General features: G+C 39.7%; 1 protein-coding gene across 3 annotated transcripts in view; it reads left to right on the plus strand.

The window, feature by feature from the left end:
• Window positions 1–22,671, plus strand: part of FGFR2 (fibroblast growth factor receptor 2) — a 142,148-nt gene that overhangs the window by 90,069 nt on the left and 29,408 nt on the right. The window contains exons 7-10 of one of the 3 annotated variants that reach the window (XM_015413843.1): window positions 2,238–2,428; window positions 3,234–3,378; window positions 8,232–8,434; window positions 17,982–18,133. In XM_015413843.1, coding sequence (XP_015269329.1) covers window positions 2,238–2,428; window positions 3,234–3,378; window positions 8,232–8,434; window positions 17,982–18,133 — 691 coding nt within the window. Of the gene's footprint in view, window positions 1–2,237; window positions 2,429–3,233; window positions 3,379–4,989; window positions 5,135–8,231; window positions 8,435–17,981; window positions 18,134–22,671 lie in introns of all 3 variants that reach the window. The other 2 variants (XM_015413844.1, XM_015413845.1) reach the window with 2 other exon arrangements.

The raw sequence follows: 22,671 nt of genomic DNA on the forward strand, positions 1-22,671 counted from the left end.
CAATTTTAAAAGTTCAAAATACTTCCCACTCTCCAATACATATAAGGAAAATCATTAGATCCTAATGTACATTAGATCCTAATGTAGCATGGCTTAAAGCACCTGTAAGTCTTAATATGGCAAGGTTGCAGCAAAACAGTTCAGATCAATGAGTAAGGCTGTATAACTCTACAAATGCTGTGCTATTGTCAGTTGCACCTAGATTTTCCTCTACGAATATACCCGTCTGGTTGCAAATGATTGCTGTAGCACTATGATAGCACAATATCCAGTGATGTAGATGGAGGCAGCCTAACATATTGGCCAGTAAGCTAGGTCGTGTACCAAAGTGGCCATCTTGGGGCAAGAACAGCTGACATAATTTCATGATGATGAAACAGTTTCTTTTGTACTGGGTAACAAAAGTCTACATCAGATCAATGTTCCTGTGAGTTTTGGCAAACTAAAGCTGTGACAAATACTTAACAATAGCTCCTAGGGGTGTTAATCTCTCCCACTGTGATATGGTATGTGGGTTAGTTAGCACACTGTTGACTCTTCTCTGACTCATTTGCAGCTAAGGTAGGTGGAGGTGGAGGCTGTCTTAATCAGATCCTGAGTTTGTGTTAGGACTGTGCTAAAATCTAAGATGGCTTCATCTCTATTGGAACCGTTCTAATCCTCACTTCATTTGCCTCTTCAATTTAAAACCAATTTCTGTTAAAGGGAATTATGCTTGGGTTTTCTGCTTCTTGGTACTCAGATAGGAAAGTTTAGTAAAAGCAATGAATATTGATATTTCCCCCCAGCACTATAAATATACCTTAATTTCAATTTGCATTTTTTAAAAAAACTTTTAAATTATAGCATTTCTACATCTCACGGGCAATGCACAGAATGGCTTTAAGTTTTATTCTTACATATAAATACAGGGAGTTCTTAAGTGAAGCAAGAAGTGTGATTGCCTTAAATAGCCATTAATGGAACATATCTGATTATGGAACCATCTCCTTTAGGAACTTTTGTTTGTGAAAAGTTTCTGACACTAAGTCTTACCAAATAATTCAAAAGACTGGGTCCTATGAACTGGTGGCTTTCACTTGTAGACTTGAAGCTCTTTGATGGTGTAAAAGTGCTCTAATTGTTTTAATCCATTTTACTCTCTATATACTTAGCCTCAGAAACATTTACTTTCATATGAAGACTCTCTAACCAAAATCCCTCCCCCCCCCCGAGGTTTGTAAAATGTCCTTAATGCTACTGAAGTTCTCACAGAAATCAGTGGTGGAGTCTGACCATTCAGTAGTGGCATCAGTCCATGTGTATTTTAGTGTACCCATGACACTCTTTTGCTCTCTAGATCTCATGGAAGAAAATTCAACAAGTTTCAAAGACCACAGAGTTTGTATGTGGCATGTCTGTTCTGTTCTTAGAAGACTGGTTCTATTAATCGTAGCTGGTACAGTCTGTAGCATATATTAATTGCTGGCACAGTCTGTAGCATATATTATTTGCTGATCCGTAGTCTCTGATTCTTATAATTTTTAAAAAGATACTTAGTTGTATAGGCAGCGCTACTGTTTATTCTTGAGATCTTTTCCCTGTTTATATTTTGTCTAAATTCTAGATCGTGCAGCTTCAATGAGTGTTACACTATGTACCCAGTTTGTGTGCTTATTGATGGCACAACAGTGACTGCACAAGTGCCTTGTATCCAAAGGGTTTAGCGATGGATGGCCTTAGCAACATATCTACTGACTTCATCTTTGTATTTTATCTGATTTGGCATCACTTACAATCAATTAAAGGATAACAGAAGTGTAAAAATATATTTTTTTCTTCTTATTTAGTGGGGCTCTCTGAAACCTGACATGCTCTGTCCTCATGTTAATATCAATAAAAGGAACGTTTCCATACTGGGGGAAAAAATACTTAGGGAATTGTGCTTTAAATGTTGCCTCCATACGACCTCATGCTCTGCATCGTATTTTTTAAAAAAGAGTCATTGTACAACACTCTACTGTAGTATTCAAGCACCTCCTTTGAAGTGGAAGGTTTTTTTTGTTCTACATTTTGGTTACAGCGTGATTTCAGTGAAGTCAGCCAACAGGCTTACAGGGCTTTTTGGCTCATGTTCTCTAACAGTTTTCTTGGCAGCTCTTCTTAGTTCTGCATCTTTATATGTTTCTCTCTCTCTCTCTCTCTCTCTCTCTCTCTCTCTCTCTCTCTTTCCCCCCACCATTTCTACTTCCTGACAGAACGATCACCACACAGGCCTATCCTACAAGCAGGCCTACCTGCAAATACCTCAGCCATTGTGGGGGGTGATGCAGAGTTTGTCTGCAAAGTCTACAGTGATGCTCAGCCTCATATCCAGTGGATAAAGCACATAGAAAAAAATGGAAGTAAACATGATGCAGATGGAATACCGTATCTGAAAGTTCTAAAGGTAAGCTTCCCCCCTCCCCGACAATGAGTAATTCTTTATTAGATTGTGAGAAAGGCTGTTGAGTGAGGCCAAGAGTTTTGAAACTGGGATTGAATTATTTTTAACGACCCAGAAGCTTTTATTTGTGCCAACCCATAAATGTGCTGGAACACATAGTTGCTGGTCTAAACAAAAGCAAAAGTTAGTTCCCCTTTTTGGATTCCAGAAAGTCTTTTACTTGCACACAGATTGCTTGTTTGTTTTTCAGACAGCATGGTCACTTATTAAGAAAATTGCAACACCACTATCTTGACATCACTTGAGATTTATTCTTGGGCAATGAGTGTCCAAAATAAACCAAAGAAAATTGATTTGATCTTTGTTATTAAGAGCCTGGGAAAACATTAAAGGTCTTTCAGTAATGACCAGGTTTGCTGCCAAAGGACATTGGCAGAGCAGGATTTTCTATGTCAGAGATACCAAGAAGTCAGGTTTTCACCACTTTTATATGGGGCAATGGTTTTTAAGGTTAGCAGCCAGTTTTTGAAATTTCCTATTTGACCAGTTTTGTTACATAGAAGTGGCTTGTTGTAAAGCAGTGTTGTCCTTTAAGGCAAAACATTGCTCCTAGGTATCTACTAAACTAGACCCCTCCCCATTTTGTACAAAATAATCTTCATGTGTTCTTTTTACAAGTAAAATGTTTTTATACTAATGTCTATGCTAAATGGAAGACTTCTTTGAATGTTTTGGTGACGGGACCATATTGGTGTTTACATTTGGGGCAGCAGTTACATTGTTCTCCTATGTTATTGGTCTGTTCTAGCATTCGGGGATAAATAGTTCCAATGCTGAAGTGCTGAAACTGTACAATGTGACAGAGGCGGATGCTGGAGAATATATTTGTAAGGTCTCCAATTATATAGGGGAGGCCAACCAGTCTGCCTGGCTTACAGTTCTGCCAGATAAAGGTAACAACGTCTGTTAAAGAAAGCTGGATGTAGAAGCTGGAAAAAATTGGTGCTTTGGGACTCTGCAGGCAGCTTGTAGGATAACTCTATGACCTTGGTATATTTATAATCCTCCCTTGGAGATGCAACTGGTATTACTCCAGTAGCCATGGAAAAATTCCCACAAATACTGTGTAGTGTATTTTTAGTAACTTTTTTTAAAAAACCCACTTTCCTACTGTCTCTTTTATTTTGACCTGTTCATTTGTGTTCACATATATTGGTTCTCAGTGCAATGTGAAAAAAATTCTAATCAGTCTAAATCTTCCTCAGGTTTTTTTTTAACTATTGATGATACTCTCCATGTATGGTGAGTTCTTTATCATTATTATTGTCATTCTGCCACTAATTGGGGCAGAACCAGACCGTGAGTGTAATTTCAATGATATCATATTTTAGATTTTTTTAAACAGATCTAGTAGTATGCTCAGTAAAAATCTCTATAGACCTATCCTCTTGAGGATATAACATTCATGGTGCTTTACATAAGCATTTTACCTGTGTGATACAGGGGTCTGAGTAGTGTGAAGAGCATAGTTTCCTATTAAAGCCTTTTAAAAAATGCAAACCAAAACCTACAGGTTTACAAACTTGGAATATTTGAGAGACAACTTATTTCCATCTTCTTCATGATCAGTAGGCATGTACCTACTGGTTCAGAACAGGTAACTACTTCATACCATAATGTAGCATTACTGGCTGCTCTGGAAGGGATAGTTCAATTTAATATTTCTTGCTTGTGGTTCTTTAAATGGCCCTACTTGTGCTCCTGATCTCTAAACTTAATAGTTACATTCACCATAGATTATCTGTAGCAAGAAAGTAAAAGGCTAGTGTAGCAGTTCATCGGGCCACCAAGAGAAGTCAGTGTCCACCCTTTTGATTTCTTGACAATATGAAGTGTTTAGAAGTAATCAGAGGGCCAAGTTTTTCACACTTTTGATCGCCATACATATGAATTGAAACCCATTGTGGATCCAGATTAGGTCTACTATGGTTAGGCATGACCAGATGGTTGTTGGCCTGGGAAGAAGTGGTCCACTGCAGCCTCGTGCTAATGAAATGAACAAAATCCGAGGCTCAGTAGATCAGAAAATCTGGGGGTTTCAGTTCACCCTGAGTATATGAGCACATCTCTTTTATCAAGTTTTGTCTCTCTGGCTTCATCTCTTCATTATGTGTTTCTAAAATTCCCTTTTCTTAATTTGAATGGCATCTTAAGTAAGACAGATGTCCCTTTGTTTGCACTTTCTTTTATTTTTAATCTGTCTTTCTGTTTGTAACATTTGTAAAACAAAAACATTTGTGGGCGAATTTTTCCATGTTGTTTGATTGCATGCGTACTTAGGTGGTGAGTATAGGTTTGGTGAAGGGTGTTGATTCATTCCTCTCTAAGGTGAGCTGGGATCTGTTCATAATCATCTTTTGGTTGAGGGCTTTGTGGATGGGATCTTCCCACGGCTGTGCACCACTGTTTCTTCTGACGTGCCAAGATCTCCGTGGTTCCACTTCCCATCCACAAGAATTCCTAAAATGTCTAGTTTTTTTCTCTTGCTTCCCTTTTTTTTATAGGCTGCCGGTGTTAACACTACGGACAAAGAGATTGAGGTTCTCTATATACGGAATGTAACTTTTGAGGATGCTGGGGAGTATACATGCTTGGCGGGTAATTCTATTGGGATATCCTTTCACTCTGCATGGTTGACAGTTCTGCCAGGTATATACTGCTATCTTTCAGTGGTTTCCCCCCTCCCTGCTTCATTGATGATTGCTGCTAAATTAGCACAGCTTCTGTCTCAAAAATGGGCTTTTAATCTTCTTCAAGTGATTTTTTTTTAAAAAGCAAAATGCTGCCCTTCAGCTTTAAAGTGATGAACGGAAGGGCTTTCAGACATAAGTGTTTTTTTCACCATCTTAATGTTTGTTATAAATTCGAAATAAAAGGGTTTTTGGGTGAGATACTTCAGCTCAAAAACCTTAAAACATCCCTTGAGAGGGTATTCAGAATTCCCCTGTGAAGTTCAGACTTTTTAAGTAACACTGTCAAAAGCCTCAACCTAGTCAGATTGCCTAGGTTAATTTTAGTCTCTGTGAGCATTTGCTATGCTGAAACATGAATACAGAAGCAGTGTTTTTTTAAACATACCTTTGGAATCAACTTGGTGTACCTTTTCAATAATGCATGTTCTAAGCAAATTGCTAGCTAATTTGCTTTTTTCTGCAAAGCATGTCTTGTCATGCTCAGAGTGATGTTTCTGTTTTTAGCAGAAACACACATTAACACGCTTCATTGCCTGAGAATGATTGTCTGTTAGAAAAAAATAATTATAGATGTTGGTATTCTTGAAACTTGCTTGCTGTTCAGTGTAGTGGCACTGCCTTGTTTTTTCTATTTTGTGTATGTGCACACACAGAAGTGCTCACAGTAAGTTGCTGGTTGTTATATCTTAATATTAAATAAAGAATTGGTGCTTGCATGCGTGTATAGCAAAACTGCATTTCTCATTAAATACTGTACTGCCATATGAATGAATCTCAAGATTTCTAGGGCATTTCTTCTCAATGGCTGAGACATTCCACATTATTGCCTTCCTTAATGTATTAATTCTTAAGCTTCCCATAGAATGTTCTTCACTAAACAGGTAGTCTGTATTTGAAGTGCCTGTTGCTTCTGCTTGCAGGGCTGTTTCCATTTTTGCAAGTGTTTCCGCACCACTTCTTAATCTGTTTGTTTGAATGAAACTTACATTAACACAGGATGAGAAATAAGAACCAATTGCAATGAACACTGCTTGTGGTAGAATGCTGATTGTTGCTGTCATGATTTGGGATAGGTAAAAGGCTTCAGCTACAATCCTGTGCCCAACTGACTTGGAAGTAATTTTCCATTGAATATAGTGGGACTTACTTCTGAGTAGTCATGTGTGGGATTGGACTGTTGAGGACATAATAATAAATGTTACAGTGATTTGTGTCACAATAGCTATATATGTATATATTTAAATTTAAACATCAAAAACCAATAACATTATTATGCTATATAATCATAATAGTTTGCATCTACTTATTTAACACTAATTAATGTGGTACCGCCATTGTTCAGTGGCATTTATGGTCTATGTGGTGTTTAAGATCTGAAATAAATTGGGTCTTCCACCAGTAGACTTACCCATGAGTCTGCGTATCCATCTCTGTGAACTCAGCATTCCAAGCCTAATTTCAAAATATTCTCAGACGGGGGATTCTCATTTAACATAGTTCTTACCATGATGGAAGAAACAAGCCATGGTATTGTGACAATACTATATTCCACTTACCTCCTTCCTATGATCCTGTGTAGTCCCACATGAAAGGCCAGATGCGGCATTCTCCCCACCCTGAAGTTCACTTCTCCTGTTCCAGGAGAAAAATTTATCCATCTGAACAACGGAACAAGTTTTTGTGACCCATGGTTAATAATCAAGAGAGCAGAGTATATGTTTATAGGCATAGTAAAGGAATTACCAGTTTTCTTTGCTCACACACCTGCTTTTTTCTTATGGTGAAGTTATTTGTGCACTTTGAAAGTAACATTTTTGAAATGTTGCCTCATAACAGAAAAGACCTAACCAGTTTGTGACCCAAGTTTTAGTGCAAATGTGAGGCAAGTTTGGAGTCTCCTGCTCAGGCAAAGCATCTGGTACATTTTGAGAAAAGATAAGGGAATTTCAGTAAGATTAGATAAATTCCTCAGGGACGTTTTGCCCAGGTTGAAATTTGAGGTTAGTTTGGAACTTCCAGCATAACAGTTGAATAATTTCAAGGGAAGCTAAACACGTTTTGACAAAAGAAGCGTGGCCATTATGCAAAAGGAAGTTTTAATGTTTGTAGTGGCCCAGAAGTTGAATTGTATTGGGCCCTCTGAGACATTGGAGTTTCAGGTGATTCTTAGCCATTGTGGTTTCAAAAAATAGTGAGGTGAAGCAGAAAGCATCATGGGAATCTACGCACAGTCTACAGTTTTCAAATGAATGAAGAGATAAATAGGCAAACAGTTCCAATTCCCCTGTAATGAAAGGTTAGCATCTAATAATATTTCAGCCTTGGCCTAAGTAGATGTGAATACTTGTAATATAGGACTGCTTTAGTCTAACTCTTACTATAAAGAATTATTTAGATGCCTAAGCCTGGCTAGTTCATGCCTTAACTTTTGTTATGCTTTGGTGTCCTATAAGCCTTGCTTTTCATCTAGCTAATTCCGTGCTTGTTTGCCTTTCATTGTGTGTTCAGGTGGTTCACAGAGTTAAATACAATGCTCTTGAAAAATTATTTTATTAAACCTGTCATTTGCTGCAGGCCAAAGATTGGGCAATTCGGACAAATATTGATTCATCTGGAGTGAATTATTGCCCATTTTCCTGTCTCAAGAAAGTTGGCTAAAAAGAAAAATAGCGCAAGAAAAGAATGTGATCTCAAGCCTAATCTCAATGTGTAGCTTTTAATTTTAAAGTTTAAATAGGATCTGCTATTAACAGTGCACTGATTTTTGTGTAGAAGAATTGAGAAAGGCACAATGAGAGAACAGGCCGTTTAAGCCAACTCATGAAAAAAGGTTGAATTGAGGTGGTTTGGAAATGGTCCATTTACCTCCTCCAAGCTCATTGTAACCATTTCCGTGCTGTGGAAATCTTCAGCATTCTGTATCTCATGTGGTTCATTTAAAGTTTTCTTTAGTCCGATGTGGTACCATGTTGTTTGACATGCTGTGCAAATGATCTTTTTGCTGTATTCTAATTCTCTGGCATGATTGTTCCTCCTTCAAACTTGCACTGTAGCTTCTGTAGAAGACAGGCCATACCCAACATCCCCAGACTACCTGGAAATAGCCATCTACTGTGTAGGGGTCTTCCTGATTGTCTGTATGGTGGCGACAGTCATCCTGTGCCGAATGAAAACCACCACGAAGAAGCCAGACTTCAGCAGCCAGCCAGCTGTCCACAAGCTGACTAAGCGTATTCCTCTGCGCAGACAGGTAACAGAAAGTAGATAAAGAGTTGAAAAAAAATTATTACCCATCCCTTGAAAAAGACAAGCCAGCAGATCCTGTGGTTAGAAAGCCAATGTTTGGTGTAAAAAAAAAGGGGGGGGGGAGGTCAGGGTTGCCTTGTAAAAACAAAAAAAACCTTACTAACTTAGAAGCCCAGAGTTTGGGGCCCAGAAGAACTTCATAGTGTCTCAGTGGTAAAGGAGAGGCTTTCTGTATTCACTCAGAGGGATCCTGTTCATCTGGTGTACAAATGTAGTACAAAGGGGTTCTACTAAATGCACATTTGAGGGAATTTTTGAAACTTATTTTGAGTTCTGAAACCAATGAGCCAGTAACTCAAATAAAACAACGACAAAGCAGAAACTGTTAAAATTGTCATGTGCGGAAGGGATCTTAAATTTCTAGTATGAGTTGATAATAGTCTTTGGGAATAATGCTAAGAAAGGAAAACAGGCAACACAGCATATTTGCAGGTGCCTTCTTGTGAGCTGCAAAGTACAGGGATTAATTGGTGCCACAGGCATAGGCGTGGAGGGAGGGGCCCAAATTCTTCACCTGAATAAGAATAATCTTGTTTGCTAAAATATCTAGACACAGCAATATGTGCTACAGGGAGGGTGGGTTTTTATTTCCTCGTGTGTTTTTTCTGCAACTTTATGCAGATCTTTTTTCAGGAGTCTTCTGCAGAGATTTCTCTGGACCTATATTTAACAGCACATGTCTGAATCTGAATAAGGACTGCAATTCAAGTCCTGTGGTCCTGCAGCATTGTGTATTTTGGTACCAACTTTTCATATGGTATCAGCAATGCTAAAAATTTGATTGTAGAATATATTCTACTGTTTTATGTCAGGACTCTCTTTTGCCTATTACTGTCACAGGCCTTCATTTAGCATTAGTATTGTACTTTGAATAGAGAAATTATAGTGAATGTTGTTTCAATTTCAGTTGATAGCAACCATGCAGGCAGAAGTATTTTAGTCGAATGGTTCAGAGGCAGTCTGGAAAGAAGGGTGGTTTGTGAGTTGCCACTTGTACAGTGTGTGTCTGTGTATGTGTAAAGAAAGCATCAAACTGTAATATGTCATTGAAAAGATGTTGGAAAGTATTCATACACTGCAAACTAGTTGGTTAAATAATGATGGCCTTCTTACAGATGATTGCTTGCCAAACCTGCTCAGATTCTCATGTTCTTAACGTGTTTGCCATTTTGTGAAAAGACGACTAATGAAAAGATGGATAAAAACAAAGTTATTTAATGTATAGGGTCTTGGTTAAAATAGAAGCACTTTAAATGGTTTTAATGTTTTAATGCCTCATTGTTGGCCACTTTCTGGACCTTGTTTGGGTGGAAAGGCGGCATATAAATGTTTGAAATAAATCAGTAAAACTTTCACATTTACTATTTTAAAATGTATGCATGGGGGAAAGAAGGTGCTCAATTTAGAACTGTCATTTCATTGATGTTGCTGCATAGTTATTGGAAACTCTTTTATTATTGGAACTACTTTTATTTGTTCAGTCCCTTCAAGAGTATGACTATCAAGCAGTGTTCCCTCTAAGCTGAGTTAGTGTGAGCTAGCTCACAGGTTTTTAGCCTCCAGCTCACACATTTTTGTCTTAGCTCAGAAAGGATGGCTCCAGAGCAAACTAATTTATGCAGTAGCCAAATTGCTCGCTCACAACCTTAATCCCAGTAGCTCACAAAGTAGAATTTTTGCTCACAAGACTCCATTGCTTAGAGGGAGCATTGCTATCAAGTGCAAACAAGATTTGAAAATTAAGCACTTATTTATATATCCAGTTAGTGTGCATGCTTTTTGAAAATGCTGATGTTTTGATGATGGACTTTTCTTTGGTTTTGAAATATTTTAGGAATTATTAGTCCTGTATTTTAATCCTTTGTAGAAGGATTAAACACAGAAAACACAGAACTGAGTGAAAAGAGGGGGAAAGTGCAAAGTAAAAAACCTTGACCAAGTCAAAATTCTTTCCCATTAATACTGCACTATTTTTCATGCCTAAGCAGTTTTAATTGCATTTTGTAATTTTTAAGAATGCTGCTCAAAAGATCTTCCTTTGAAAAAGCTTTTACTGAGTATCACAAAATAATTAGCTAATGAGCAGTAGAAACTTTGTTGAGTAAAGAGAACTCTGATCATCAAGCATCAGTTCACATGTATATAAACATAGATTATAGATAAGCATTGGCCATATTAGGTCGATGAGATATCATATTCCTTGAGTAGTCACTCCTAAGTTAGTGTTTTGTCCAGTAAGAAAGTGTTATAATTAGAGCATTTGTAAATAGGAGGTTTGTTGAAATGACCTGCTAATTTGCAGGTGTTGCAAATTGGATTTTGCCACTAGGCTGCAGAGGTTCTCTGGTGCTATGGGTAAAGTATTACTTGGATTTTCCCCCACCTCTGCTCCTTTTTCTTAGAACTTCAGAGACTGCCACAGCTGAAGGTAGGATGCTGACTCCAGTAAGATTTTCTTTTGGAACATGGAGGGCTTTGGGTTTTGCTTGTGATGAGGATCTGACTGATCATCATCTTTGGGATCAGAGAAGAATTTGCTGCAAAATGAGTTTGGCTGCTGCTTCCACTGTTGGTACCTGTCAGCTGTTCATCTGTTTTTTGCTTCTGAAACATTACTGTCTAAGCTGTGTGACTTGACAGGAAGGAGGAGAGAAAAATGGTTGTGTCTCATGGAAGTGAGCTGTACTGAAAATGGACTTGATGTTCCTTCACCACTGTCAATGCCATCCTTAGAATATTATTCCTGGGATTAAATCCCATTGAGTAGACTTGACTAGGGTTCTGAGTAGACCTGTTTAGGATTGTAACACAGTATAAAATGTATTATCAACTTAAACAGAAAATCATTGTCTGTTTGCCCTTGGAAAAAACTCTAGAACCTTTGTTCTTACAAAGATTCACTAGAAAACCCATGGCCCGAGACAATCATTTTGTGTTATTTATGGATCTCAGAATTCAGAATCAAAGGATTCCCAGTTGCCTCTAAGCCGTCAGTTCTGAGGCCAAAGACCGGCAGGGCACCAGAGGAACTAACTAATCCATTTGTAGCATTAAAATGAATTTTCTGTGACATCAGAGAAAAGGCATCAGGAGAAAGCAGGATTAGCAGATGAAGAAAAGCAAAAAGTCTCAATAGGAAGAAGAGTGGAGAGTTAGATGGAATTTAGAAGGTGATTCCTGATATTTGATCCCAAAGTGGCTGAATTGTTAAATATTTAATCTTATCTAATATGCATATGTGAAGTACTGAACAGAAAGTATGCTTGTAAAATATGTACATACATGCACAGATATACATGTACGTCTGGAACTTTGGATGTCTTGTTCTGTACTAAAGGGATTTTTCAGTCCAAGCACATTTAGAAAGGGAGATGTATATCGGTACTTGGATAAAAAGATTATTGGCCTGGAGCTGGAATGAAAGCATCACGATGACCTGATCATGTGGTGATGACAGGGAAAATGCTGTCAGTATACAATACATCTGTCAGTAGTCAGACCATGGATCATCATAAACTCAGCATTTTCCAAAGGGCAGTTATCCCAGACTGTCGGTTTGTTAAAACCTCTTTCATCAGTTGTCCTTTCCTTTGCCAACAACAGACCTCACTTTCATCATTTCTTGTACAGTTGCATAATGCAGAGTTCACTTTTCAGAAGGTTTTAAAAGACATTTAGAACAATGTGCAAAGCAAGCACTTGCCTTAAAACTTGATGCGTAACTTTCCATTTCCTGGATTTGCTGAGCAGAGGTTGTTTTCTTGCATTTTGACACACATGAAGGAGTACTCCCAACAATGTAACCTGTAACTTTCTGATATCAGCTGGTACAGTGCAGTGTTGCTTAAGGTTTGCTGATTTGTGAAAATTACTATAAGCATTCTTAAAGGAATATGCTTTTTTCATCATTTCTAAGATGTTTGTTCTACAGTTAAAAAACCAAGCAAGCGAAGTAGAGTGGTAACAGATAATTTGGTTTTCAAAGGTAAAGGTGACACTCCAGCTTCTTGTATTTCTAAAAGTAACTGTTTAGTTTCTGTACAATAAGAAGATTACACACACACGGAATAAGGCCCAATGTGGAAATAAATACAACGAGCTCTAGAAAGAGATCTTGGGCATTCAGCGTCAATTTGCTGTGGCGACCTCAGCAGGGTATAATGACACAGAATCCACCATTATCTCCAGGGGAACTGATCTCTGCCATCTGAAGAGCAGTTGTAATTCTGCGTGATCTCCATCCCTCCCCTGGAGACTGGCAACAGTGGTTGCCCATGAAGGAATGGCTGGTTTGGAGGGTGGAGTCTATGGCATTGTATCTGTCTGAGGTCCCACCCCTCCTCAAACCTCACTTTCTCCAGGCTGCACCCCTCATATCTCCAGGAATTTCCCAACCTGGAGTTGGCAACCTTATCTCCTTCCGAGCCAACTGTCAACCTACCGTTATCTGCCCCCTGGCTTCAGCTTTCCATCTCCTCCCCCTCCCTCCTAGAGAGCAGTTGTAATTCTGAGTGATCTCCAGCCCCCACCTGGACTCAAATCTGCAGGAATTTCCCACCTGGAGTTGGCAACCCTATCAGGACTGGCCCCAATGAGTTTTCTCCCAAAGTCCAAATTAAGTGTGGAAAGGGCCTTTTACTGACAGAAACTGGTTGCCTAGCAACAGGCACTGAGGAGAAAGTACAATTGCCAGCTCTGATTAGGGAAATACCTGGAGATTTGGGGGGTGGATCCTGTGGAGGGCAGCATTTGGGGGGGATGGAAGGACTCAGCAGGGGATAATGGCATAGGGTTTACCCTCCAAAGCAGCCATTTTCTCCAGGGGAACTGATCTCTGTCATCTGGAGATCAATAGTAAGAGCAGGAGATCTCCAGACCCTCCCTCCAGGTCCCACCTGGAGATTGGCAGCCCTAAGGGAAAGTCAGCTGCACAGCAGGGGGTTGAAGAGAATGGTTTGATGGTTGCTAACCCACCTCATTAGCAAGCAAGCCTTGGTGGAGCCAAAAAGGCTCCCTCCAGACTGAGGGGAAAGTTAGTCACAGTTAGTCCCACACAGGAGCCAAGAGAAGTGCCTTCCTCAGGAGAGAGTCTGGCTTTCCAGGAGCCGCAGCTCGTTTCCTCTAGGCCAGCCCCTCCCTGGCACTGCCGCCGCTACTGAAGGAAGGCGGGGGAGCCTTTGAAAGGCGCTGGGCAGCCTTCTCTGCGGTGCAGCCCGTTGAGCTATCACCCTGACGAAGCGCCGGTCTTGCAGCTGAGAGAGAGGGGCCACAAGGGGCAGCAAAGGCGAGTGCTTCCCCTGCTTGCCGCCTCACTAGGTCTGCCTCCTTTTCCCCCATGGAAGGGTTGCCGCTCTCTTGACGGAGCGTCCATCCCCTTCGCCGGCTCCCTCCAGACTGAGGGCGAGAGGCTGGCTGCTGTCTCTGTGGGCGGGGCCAAGGCAATGCAGCCAGGGGATTGGCAGACCTTCAGAGTGGCAGCTGAAGGAGCCAAAGGCTGTGGGAGCGTGTGGAACATTGAGGAAGGTGGGACACGAAAACTCTTTTATATATAAGGAGATTATATAAATATATATTTGCTGTAAATCTGAAGAAATTTAAAAAAACCCACACAGGGTGTTTTGTTTAACAGATATGTGTTCCTGGATTAGTAGAATAGGTCTTTTTGTCGGGATACGTTGGAATTTTTTTGGAAGTTTCATTCCTGAGAATTTAGATTCTTTTTGGTTGGCAGTAGAGGTATATTTATGAGTTCAATTAATTTTTTTTAAAGTACAGAATGTTCCTTTTAGCCTTCAGGTTTGGATATGGGAATAAATAACCAGGTTCCTTTTGGTTTAATGAAGAGTTAAACCAGGTGGCATTTACAAGGCATTGGGAAGGTGGATGGTTTTAAACAATAAAAGTTGAAATCTAGTGCAGACTCAAATGAACAATCTCTATCATGCCCTGTCACCCCGTTTCTCACAAGATAAGATCTTGGGACTTTTTTATTGTTTGTAACAACAACGAGCCATTGTTTGAGAAACTGATTGAGTACCATTTGAAAGCTAAGATCAATGTTGCTCTTACTCTGAATGCACCTGGCTTCTTTGGAGCAGGTATCCAAAAAAAGAAAGAAAGAAAAAAGAATGTGGACCCAGTTATCTATTCTTCTGTAGTTACCCAGGAACGATCATAGCTTCACTGGTCTCTGTTGTAGTTTCATGTCAGTAAATTTTTGACTGCATCCTAAATTGGTTTTGGCTTGTCATTGCAGCTAACCAGAAAAAAAAGTTGGGGGTGGATTAGCAGGCCCTGAATCATGATGAAGTGAGGATTCTACCAGTATCCCTGAGGAAAACCCATTTCCATTATATGATCCATTTATGACATTTCAGCAATAAAACAAAATGTTTCTCTTCCATGGATCATGTGGACTGTATTATAAGATGGAATCAGGGAGGGAGCTGATGTTACAAGTTTGTACTAGACCTAAAGAAATAATGCTTGTGCCTCAGTTTGGGCTGGGAGATAATCATGTGATCTTCAAATACTTCTTGTCAAGTGCTGTTGGTGTCTGCTCTATCTTTGTCAGTCACCTTTCCTATGGAATTCCTTTGTCAATCACCTATCCTACCAAATTCCTGTTTTCCAAGAGCCAGTTTGGTGTAGTTATTAGGAGCATGGACTGTAATCTGGGAGAACCGTGTTTGATTCCTTACTCTTCCACATGCAGCTACTGGTGTGACCTTGGGTCAGTTACAAGTTTTTTCAGAACTGTGCTCTCAGGAGCAGTCCTCGAAGGAGCTCTCTCAGCCCCAACTACCTCACAGGGTGTCTGTTGTGGGGAGGGGAAGGGAAAGGAGATTGTAAGCTGCTCTGAGACTCCTTTGGGTAGTGAAGGGCAGGGTATAAATCCAATCTGTTCTTCTATGAGAACTTTCTATTTATGTTGTTCTAGTTAGGTTAGTAGACGATTTTACTTTTGTCATGATTTAATGGACCTTGTGTTTTAGAGAAGTGTTATATAACCTTCTTTGATATTCAGGACTAGAAACCAGCTAAATTTTTTAAAAATACTGTAGAAATAACAGTGCAAAAAATTATAATGACACACTCCTGGTAACACTATTCTGGTTTAATAGCTTTAAATAAATGCTTTATATAAAGTATCTTGTAAGTACTGATGCACATAATGAGTTTACTTGTGATCTTAAAAAACAATGGCTATGCTTAAATTTAAAAAGAGAGAGAAACTTTTCAACAAATCATTTGAGGACTAGGAGTATAAAGTTGATGCAAAGACAGTTAGTAATTAAGGCCCCGGTCACACAGGCCGGATATCGCCGGGGGGGAGGCGTGGCTAATTGCCCAGGTGCAGTTTGATCCGCGATTATGCAATCAGACCCGCCAGCGGCACACCACGGGTCCTTCCCTTGGCACCAGCAGGTAAACGAGGGACCGGAGGGGAATGCCGCACGCCGGCACGATCACACCACGGGAGTCTGGAGGTAGCCTGTGGCAAACGTTTACTAGTACTTTGGAGGTACTACTTTTTAAAGTCACGGGTAAGCCACGGGTGCGCTCCACTTCCCAGATGTTGTGGTGTGATCGCACCCGGATAATCCGCCCAACATCCGTGCCTCTCCCTCGGCAACTTTGCCGTGTGACCGGGGCCCCTATCAGTTTTCCTACTAGATGTCTTTAAAGTTATGCTCTGTAGCATTGCTTCAGGAACCCCCCACCAATGAAGACATGAGACAACAGCATTGGTTTAACTGGTTTATTTAATTAATCAATTAATTATGCAGCTGTACATCATATCATTAAATATGCTAACGTATTTAAATGGGCAGGCTGTGCTAGGCTTTCTGGCAGTGGCCACCATTGTTAGGAAGAACCACCCTGACTCCAAACTTGGCTTGCATCTTCTACTGGCCTCACTTATCATTGCCTGCACACTATGTGCCCAGCCTGATGCGCTGCATGGCCACTACCAGCTTCAGAAAAATGTTGCTCCACACTGAGGGCATTCCTTCACTGCTGATACCTCAGGATGCTTGCTAGTCATCTCTGCCTATCATGATCAGCCCGCCCTACTCTTGCCAAACTGGTTATAGCCTAACCAGTCCAAAGACCAGGCCTTTTTAACCACCTCTACCCCAACATCACAAAGCTTGCAAAAAAAAAAAAAAAAAAAAAGGCTCCCTTAACAGCCAATCAGAGGAAACCCCCCAAATTCCTACTTGGCTCCAAAGGTGACTGGCTTGTCCTGTGATGTGAGGGTGGGCGGGTCAGCAGCCAGCAGACAAGCCTGCATGGAGGAGGCTTGCCAAAATACAAGGGGCAAGATCACGCCTCTTCATTGACTGCTTCAGAGGAGGCTAACCAAATAAGCCTTGTGCCTTCCTTGTCTCCAGTGGGGCCCGAGGCAAACCAATCCCTGACATTGATGCTGGGAATTCCACATGTCATCTTATGATATAATTAGCAAAAAAAAACCCCAAAACCAGAAACAACCGTGTTTCCCCGAAAATAAGACACTGTCTTATATTTATTTTTTTTCAAGAAGACACATAGGGCTTATACCACAAATGCATAGAAATCCTGCTAGGGCTTATTTTTGGGGTAGGTCTTATTTTCGGGGAAACGGAAGAATAATTTTTTATAACCCCTCATTTATGATTATCCGCAGTAGAGACATGGACAGGAAAATATTGAAATTTGGGGAAGCACATCAAAAAAGCAATGAAGTACTCATTGTGAATGAATGATGCTGCCCGGTCTTTACTGCTCAAAATGTGCACTGTGCAAGACAACCTATAGCTTTAGAGACATCCCTATATATACCCTTTGTGCATTCAAATCCAAGGTGCTTTTCTGCACTTAGAGGATGCTCTTATTTTCCTGAGAGGCATATACAAGCAGGGTTGCCAACTCCTGGTTGGAAAATCCCTGGAGATTTTGGAGGGGAGGACTGAGTCTGAAGAGGGGAGGGACCTCAGCAGGGCATAATGCTGTAGAGTCCAAAGCCGCCATTTTTCAGGGGGGACTGATCTCTGTACTCTGGACATCAGCTGTAATTCCAGGAAATGTCCAGCCCCTACCTGGAGGCTGGCAGTTCTACAGGCAGGGTGCTTTTTGTTTGTGGATTGCTGCTTGCCTTCTACGGGTGATCTTTAGAACTATGTAGCTAAGTAGTATAGGGTGCAGCAGTTTTCAGTTCACTCTCTCTAGTAATGGGTGTATTTGAAATTTTGCTTGAAAAACGTAGCAACTTTATACTTTTAAATTTCATAAATATACTAAATAGTACAATTTTATAAGCTAACTTATAAATGATGTTTTTATGACTTCAAAATTTCCAGAAACCTTATATCTTTAGTCTGCAGTGGTTCATTTAGCTTTTCAGTAGCTCAGTACCCTTTCTTTACTGGCTTGGTTTCTGTGTACAGCCAGTTTGCTATAATTGGGCCAAAATTACATCTTCTCTTTGCATCTTGATTTCTAATAAACAGGTGTCTGCAGACTCTAGCTCCTCCATGAACTCCAACACACCTTTGGTGAGGATAACTACACGTCTCTCCTCCAATGCTGATGCTCCAATGCTGGCAGGAGTTTCTGAGTATGAACTGCCAGAAGATCCAAAATGGGAGTTCCCCAGAGATAAGTAAGTGAATTGTTTCTAGTTGAATGCCTCTGCTAACAACAAAACCTTAGTTCCTTCTTGTTAACTTTCAGTTGTTGTGTTCTCCACTTAGGCTACATACAGCTACAGAAAACCACACAGAGAGATAGCAAAGCAGAATGGTCTTATTTCTTTTAGACAGATGCTTTCTGAGAGATTTCTTTTGTTCTTGCATGTTTACTAATTTGAATAGTTAGTCAAAATTTCAAGAAAGTGCTAAAGGAGGTCTGTGTATTTTTCTTCTTTTTCATCATCATCATCTGTTGTTCCCCGAACTGTTGTCAATCATTGAAAAGAACAATTTTGTATTATTTTTCAATTGTGAAACAACATATCGATAAATTGACTATGACTATATGGAGTCTAGAGTGAGTCTGCATAGGATTGCAAGGTAAATTATATTCACAGAAACTGGCAAACATTTTCATTCCATTCCCCCTGACCTGGATAGGCCAGGCAAGCCTGAACTTGTCAGATCTCAGAAGCTAAGCAGGGTTGACTCTGGAAAGTACTTGGATGGGAGACCTCCTTGAAATACCAGCAGTTGGGAGGTGAGGGCAGGCTTTATTCAGCTACCTCTCTGAATATCCTGGCCCGCAGTAGGGGTCAGTCACCAGAGGTCACCATGACTTCCAGGTACACACACAAACATGCACATATATAAAAATAATTCCATTCAATTGACTATGAAATCTACTAAACTGATATTCTCAGTAGCTAGTAAAGGCTATATGCTTTTTTAAAAAAATGATGATCACCTCCTCTATGTTAGGTTACCCCAGGTAAAAATGTTTTTGTCTTGGGTAATAAAGCAGCATGTTGCACTATCACAAACTTTAGATTTATGGATGGTGAGCACCCTACTAGGGGTGTACAGCAAAAAAAATAAATCATTTTTTTCCCAGATCCGGTTGTATTGGAGTCAGATATATTGGATTTTTTTCAGTATCCCCCCAAAAATCCCAGATGTATTTGGGATATCAGAATATATTAGGAAAATAGCAATAAGGTATTTTTCAGATATATTTTTGGACAGGGAACATCCAACTGCACATCCCTATACCCTACAGTTTGAACTGGTACTACAGTGTATGACTACCTACTTCATCAAATAAGCAGAATCTTCACACAGAAAGATTTCCACATATAAATCTGAAGTACACTGTGAGAATAAGGCTACTGCTCTAATGGGGAATCACATTCAGAATAATGGTAATGTGTATAAACCTTTATGCTTTCTTGCACATGGAGCTTCATTTGGCAACTTGGGCATTAATGCATATGATATTTTAATACGTAAGGCTATTTTGAAATTTATTATTAAATTTATTTTATTTAAAACATTGTTATGCTGCCTTTCCACTCAAGTAGGGTCCCCAAGGCGGTGAATATCAAAATATTAAAACTTTTCAAAATTAAAACATTTAAAATAAAGGATATATACAATAATTAAATAAAAACAAAACAAACAAAAAACACACACAACACCAAAAACTAGGGAGAAGGCCAATAACGGTTATTGGGGGTATGTCAAAGAGGAAAATAAAGTCTTCAGCTGCTGGTGAAAGATACTGATAGAGGGAGACAGACAAAACTCCTTGAGGAGGAGTTCCAATGTTTTGGCAGTACAACCAGGAGGGCCCTTTCTTGGGTTCCCCCCCATTTAGCTTCAGATAGCAGGGACACCCAAAGCAAGTCCTCCAAAGATAACCACAGTGGGTAGGTACGTTCATATGGGAGAAGATATTCCTTAAGGTATGCAGGCCCCAAGTCATATAGGGCTTTAAAGATCAATGCCGGCACCATGAATTGGGAGCCAGTGTAGATGGAACAAGACTGGAGTGAAGTGATCCCTAGAAGTGTATTGTAGGAATTGCAAGTGTATTGTATTGCAAGTGTATTGTAGTTTACCCTTATATTGGGTGAATAGGCAGAAAAATTCTAAAAAGCCTTTGCGTTTTATGGACTATTTTATTTGAAATAAAAAACCTGAGACAAACGTAACACTGTATTTATCCAAAAGGAAGACTAGTTTTTTTTCCTAAGTGTGTTGTCGGGGGGGGGGGGGGGGGCTTTCTTTTAAATATTACAAGTTACAAGTTTGTTCACTAATTAAGAACTTATTGTGTATACATGTTTAGGAGCATCGTCTTACATTTAGGACTGTTTTTGTTTTGGGTAAAAGCATATTCATACAGTAAAATAGGGCCCACAGTAAACTCAGATTTAGTTTTTTATTTCAGAACTTAAGTTTCAGAAAATCATTACAAGGATTTTAGAAAACATCCTAATTTTTCCAAAAAAACACAAAACCCTCACAAGCCCTTTCTTTTGAGATTTGAACTTTTTTAAAAAAAGATGCCTTTTATGTACATTTATGAAAATATTCTTAATTATATGACTGACAAGTGGTGCCATACATTTCACTTGCCACCTGCAAGGTTCTAGTCAACAGTGGGGGTCTGTATACTTAATTCTGTCAGCCCATTCCCTTAGGGGAAACATTAATGCGGAAAATCTTAGAGCATTAAACATTTTAAAACAGCATTTGGCATAAATGTGGGTGGAGTGGGTTTGTAATGAAAGAAGGCTATTTAAGAGCAGTTTATTAGATTGGGGGGCCGCAGGCACACAATGACAGGATTGTTATGCTCATACTAGAAGCACAAGAGCACATAAATTAACCATTTTCCAATGCAAATGTTTGCTCTCTGCCAAGTTCTTAAATTCAATTTTAGTTTCAGAGAAAATGCAGCATGATCTCAGCATAAACCATACAAGCCTTTTTTTGGCCTTTGTGTATTGTCAAAGTAGCATGCACTTTACATAACAGTTACTGCCCAATGTATACATTCACATTAGTGTGATTAAACTGAAAGCTTTTTTCAATTAAAAGTCTATTTAAACTCATCCCATTTGATTTCTAATTGTGGCATCTAGCCAAAAGACGCTTAATTTTCTTTGGGAGAGAATGCTGTGTGCTCTTCATAAAGCAGATGTGTCAGTGCAGTGTGTGCGTGATTTGGGCAGTAGTCTTGGTCGTTAATCCAATATATGGCCCATAATTCCTAATCTAAGATTTTAGAAGGAGTATTGTCTGTCTTCTTCTATGGAAGAGTGAAATGATGAGAGTAATCCAACAGCTGCAAAACATATGCAAGAAAACAGAAACCCCAGCTGCACAGGCAGGAACAATATCCTTTATTCCAGATATATTTTGAGATGAATGTTCTCCAAATGGGACTCTGCTGGGAGGGGAGGGTGTTACTGGTCCTCACACCACTAGGAAATGTTACCCAGTTTGCCTTATGTTGACTTGCTAAATCATAAATCATCTAAAATTATTTGCCATCTTCCTTAATGTAAAGAACTGTGAGGTTTTTCTGCTATTTTCATGCTTATAGGCCCGTAGGGGAAATGGGGTCCTGAAAAACTGCCGGTTTTTATATTTTGAAAAGGAAGAGATTCTCATTTTTTATCCTTTATCCCAGGAATCTCTGGGGTACTTTGAAATCTGGTTTGTACCTAGCACCATGTAATCTGATTAAGTGTACAATCCTTCTTCTCTCCATGTTACGAAAGCTAAAAACTTTCTAACATGCCTTGAAATATTTTTCTTCTCTACCCCTTTTGTATTTTTTTGCACTTAATATCAGCCAGATGAACAATTTGGGGGAATCCAGAAGTTTGTGCACACTATTTGGACTGATCATAAAACTGTTGGTTGAGGATTCCCCCCCCCTATCCACAGAGTTGCTAATTTTTATTGGGGGGGGGCAATGAAAAGTTGTCATTACAATAATTAAGGCCGTTGTGTGTGTGTGTGTGTGAAGTGCCATCCAGTCACAGCTGACTTATGGCAACCCAGTAGGGTTTTCCAGGCCAGTGACTAAACAGAGGTGCCATTGCCTTCCTCGCAAAGTGTTTCTTGGAGGTCTCCCATCCAAGTACCTAAACTGCATAGCTTCTGAGATCTGATGAGATCGGGCTGTACTGTACCATTCCACATGCCTTAAGGCAGTTAGCTGTGTATGTTCTCTCACCATATTCTGCTTCTTCCAATAATTTCTGCGCTGCAGTCTTAACCAGGATTTTTGAAGTGGCTTGCAGCAAATATAATAAAAAGTACAATGTAATAGAAATAAAACTTAATAAATAAAATCAGTGGCAATATATCATAATAATTAACAATAGAAAGTTAACATCAGTAGAATGTGCCAAAGCAGGAGTACAAATGAACATCAAGAAGAAAAAAGGTCATTCTGGTGTTTCTCCTGTGCATTCCCTTTATCTCAGCAACAAGATGGCAGAAAATCTTCAAGTCCCGCTTGGTGCACCTGCTGCTGACCTACGGGAACACCTTTTTATCATGCTGATCGTTATTCTTGTCCTGCTGTTTCTGGATGCCATTCAGGAGATCCAGAAATACGATGATGTGACCAAGAATGTGAACCTGCAGAGTAACCCTGGGGCTATGGAGCACTTTCACATGAAGCTCTTCCAAGCCTAACACAACCTGT

The sequence above is a fragment of the Gekko japonicus genome, unplaced genomic scaffold, assembly GCF_001447785.1.
Source record: "Gekko japonicus isolate JY-2015 unplaced genomic scaffold, Gekko_japonicus_V1.1 scaffold1027, whole genome shotgun sequence".
NCBI classification, from domain to species: Eukaryota; Metazoa; Chordata; class Lepidosauria; order Squamata; family Gekkonidae; genus Gekko; species Gekko japonicus.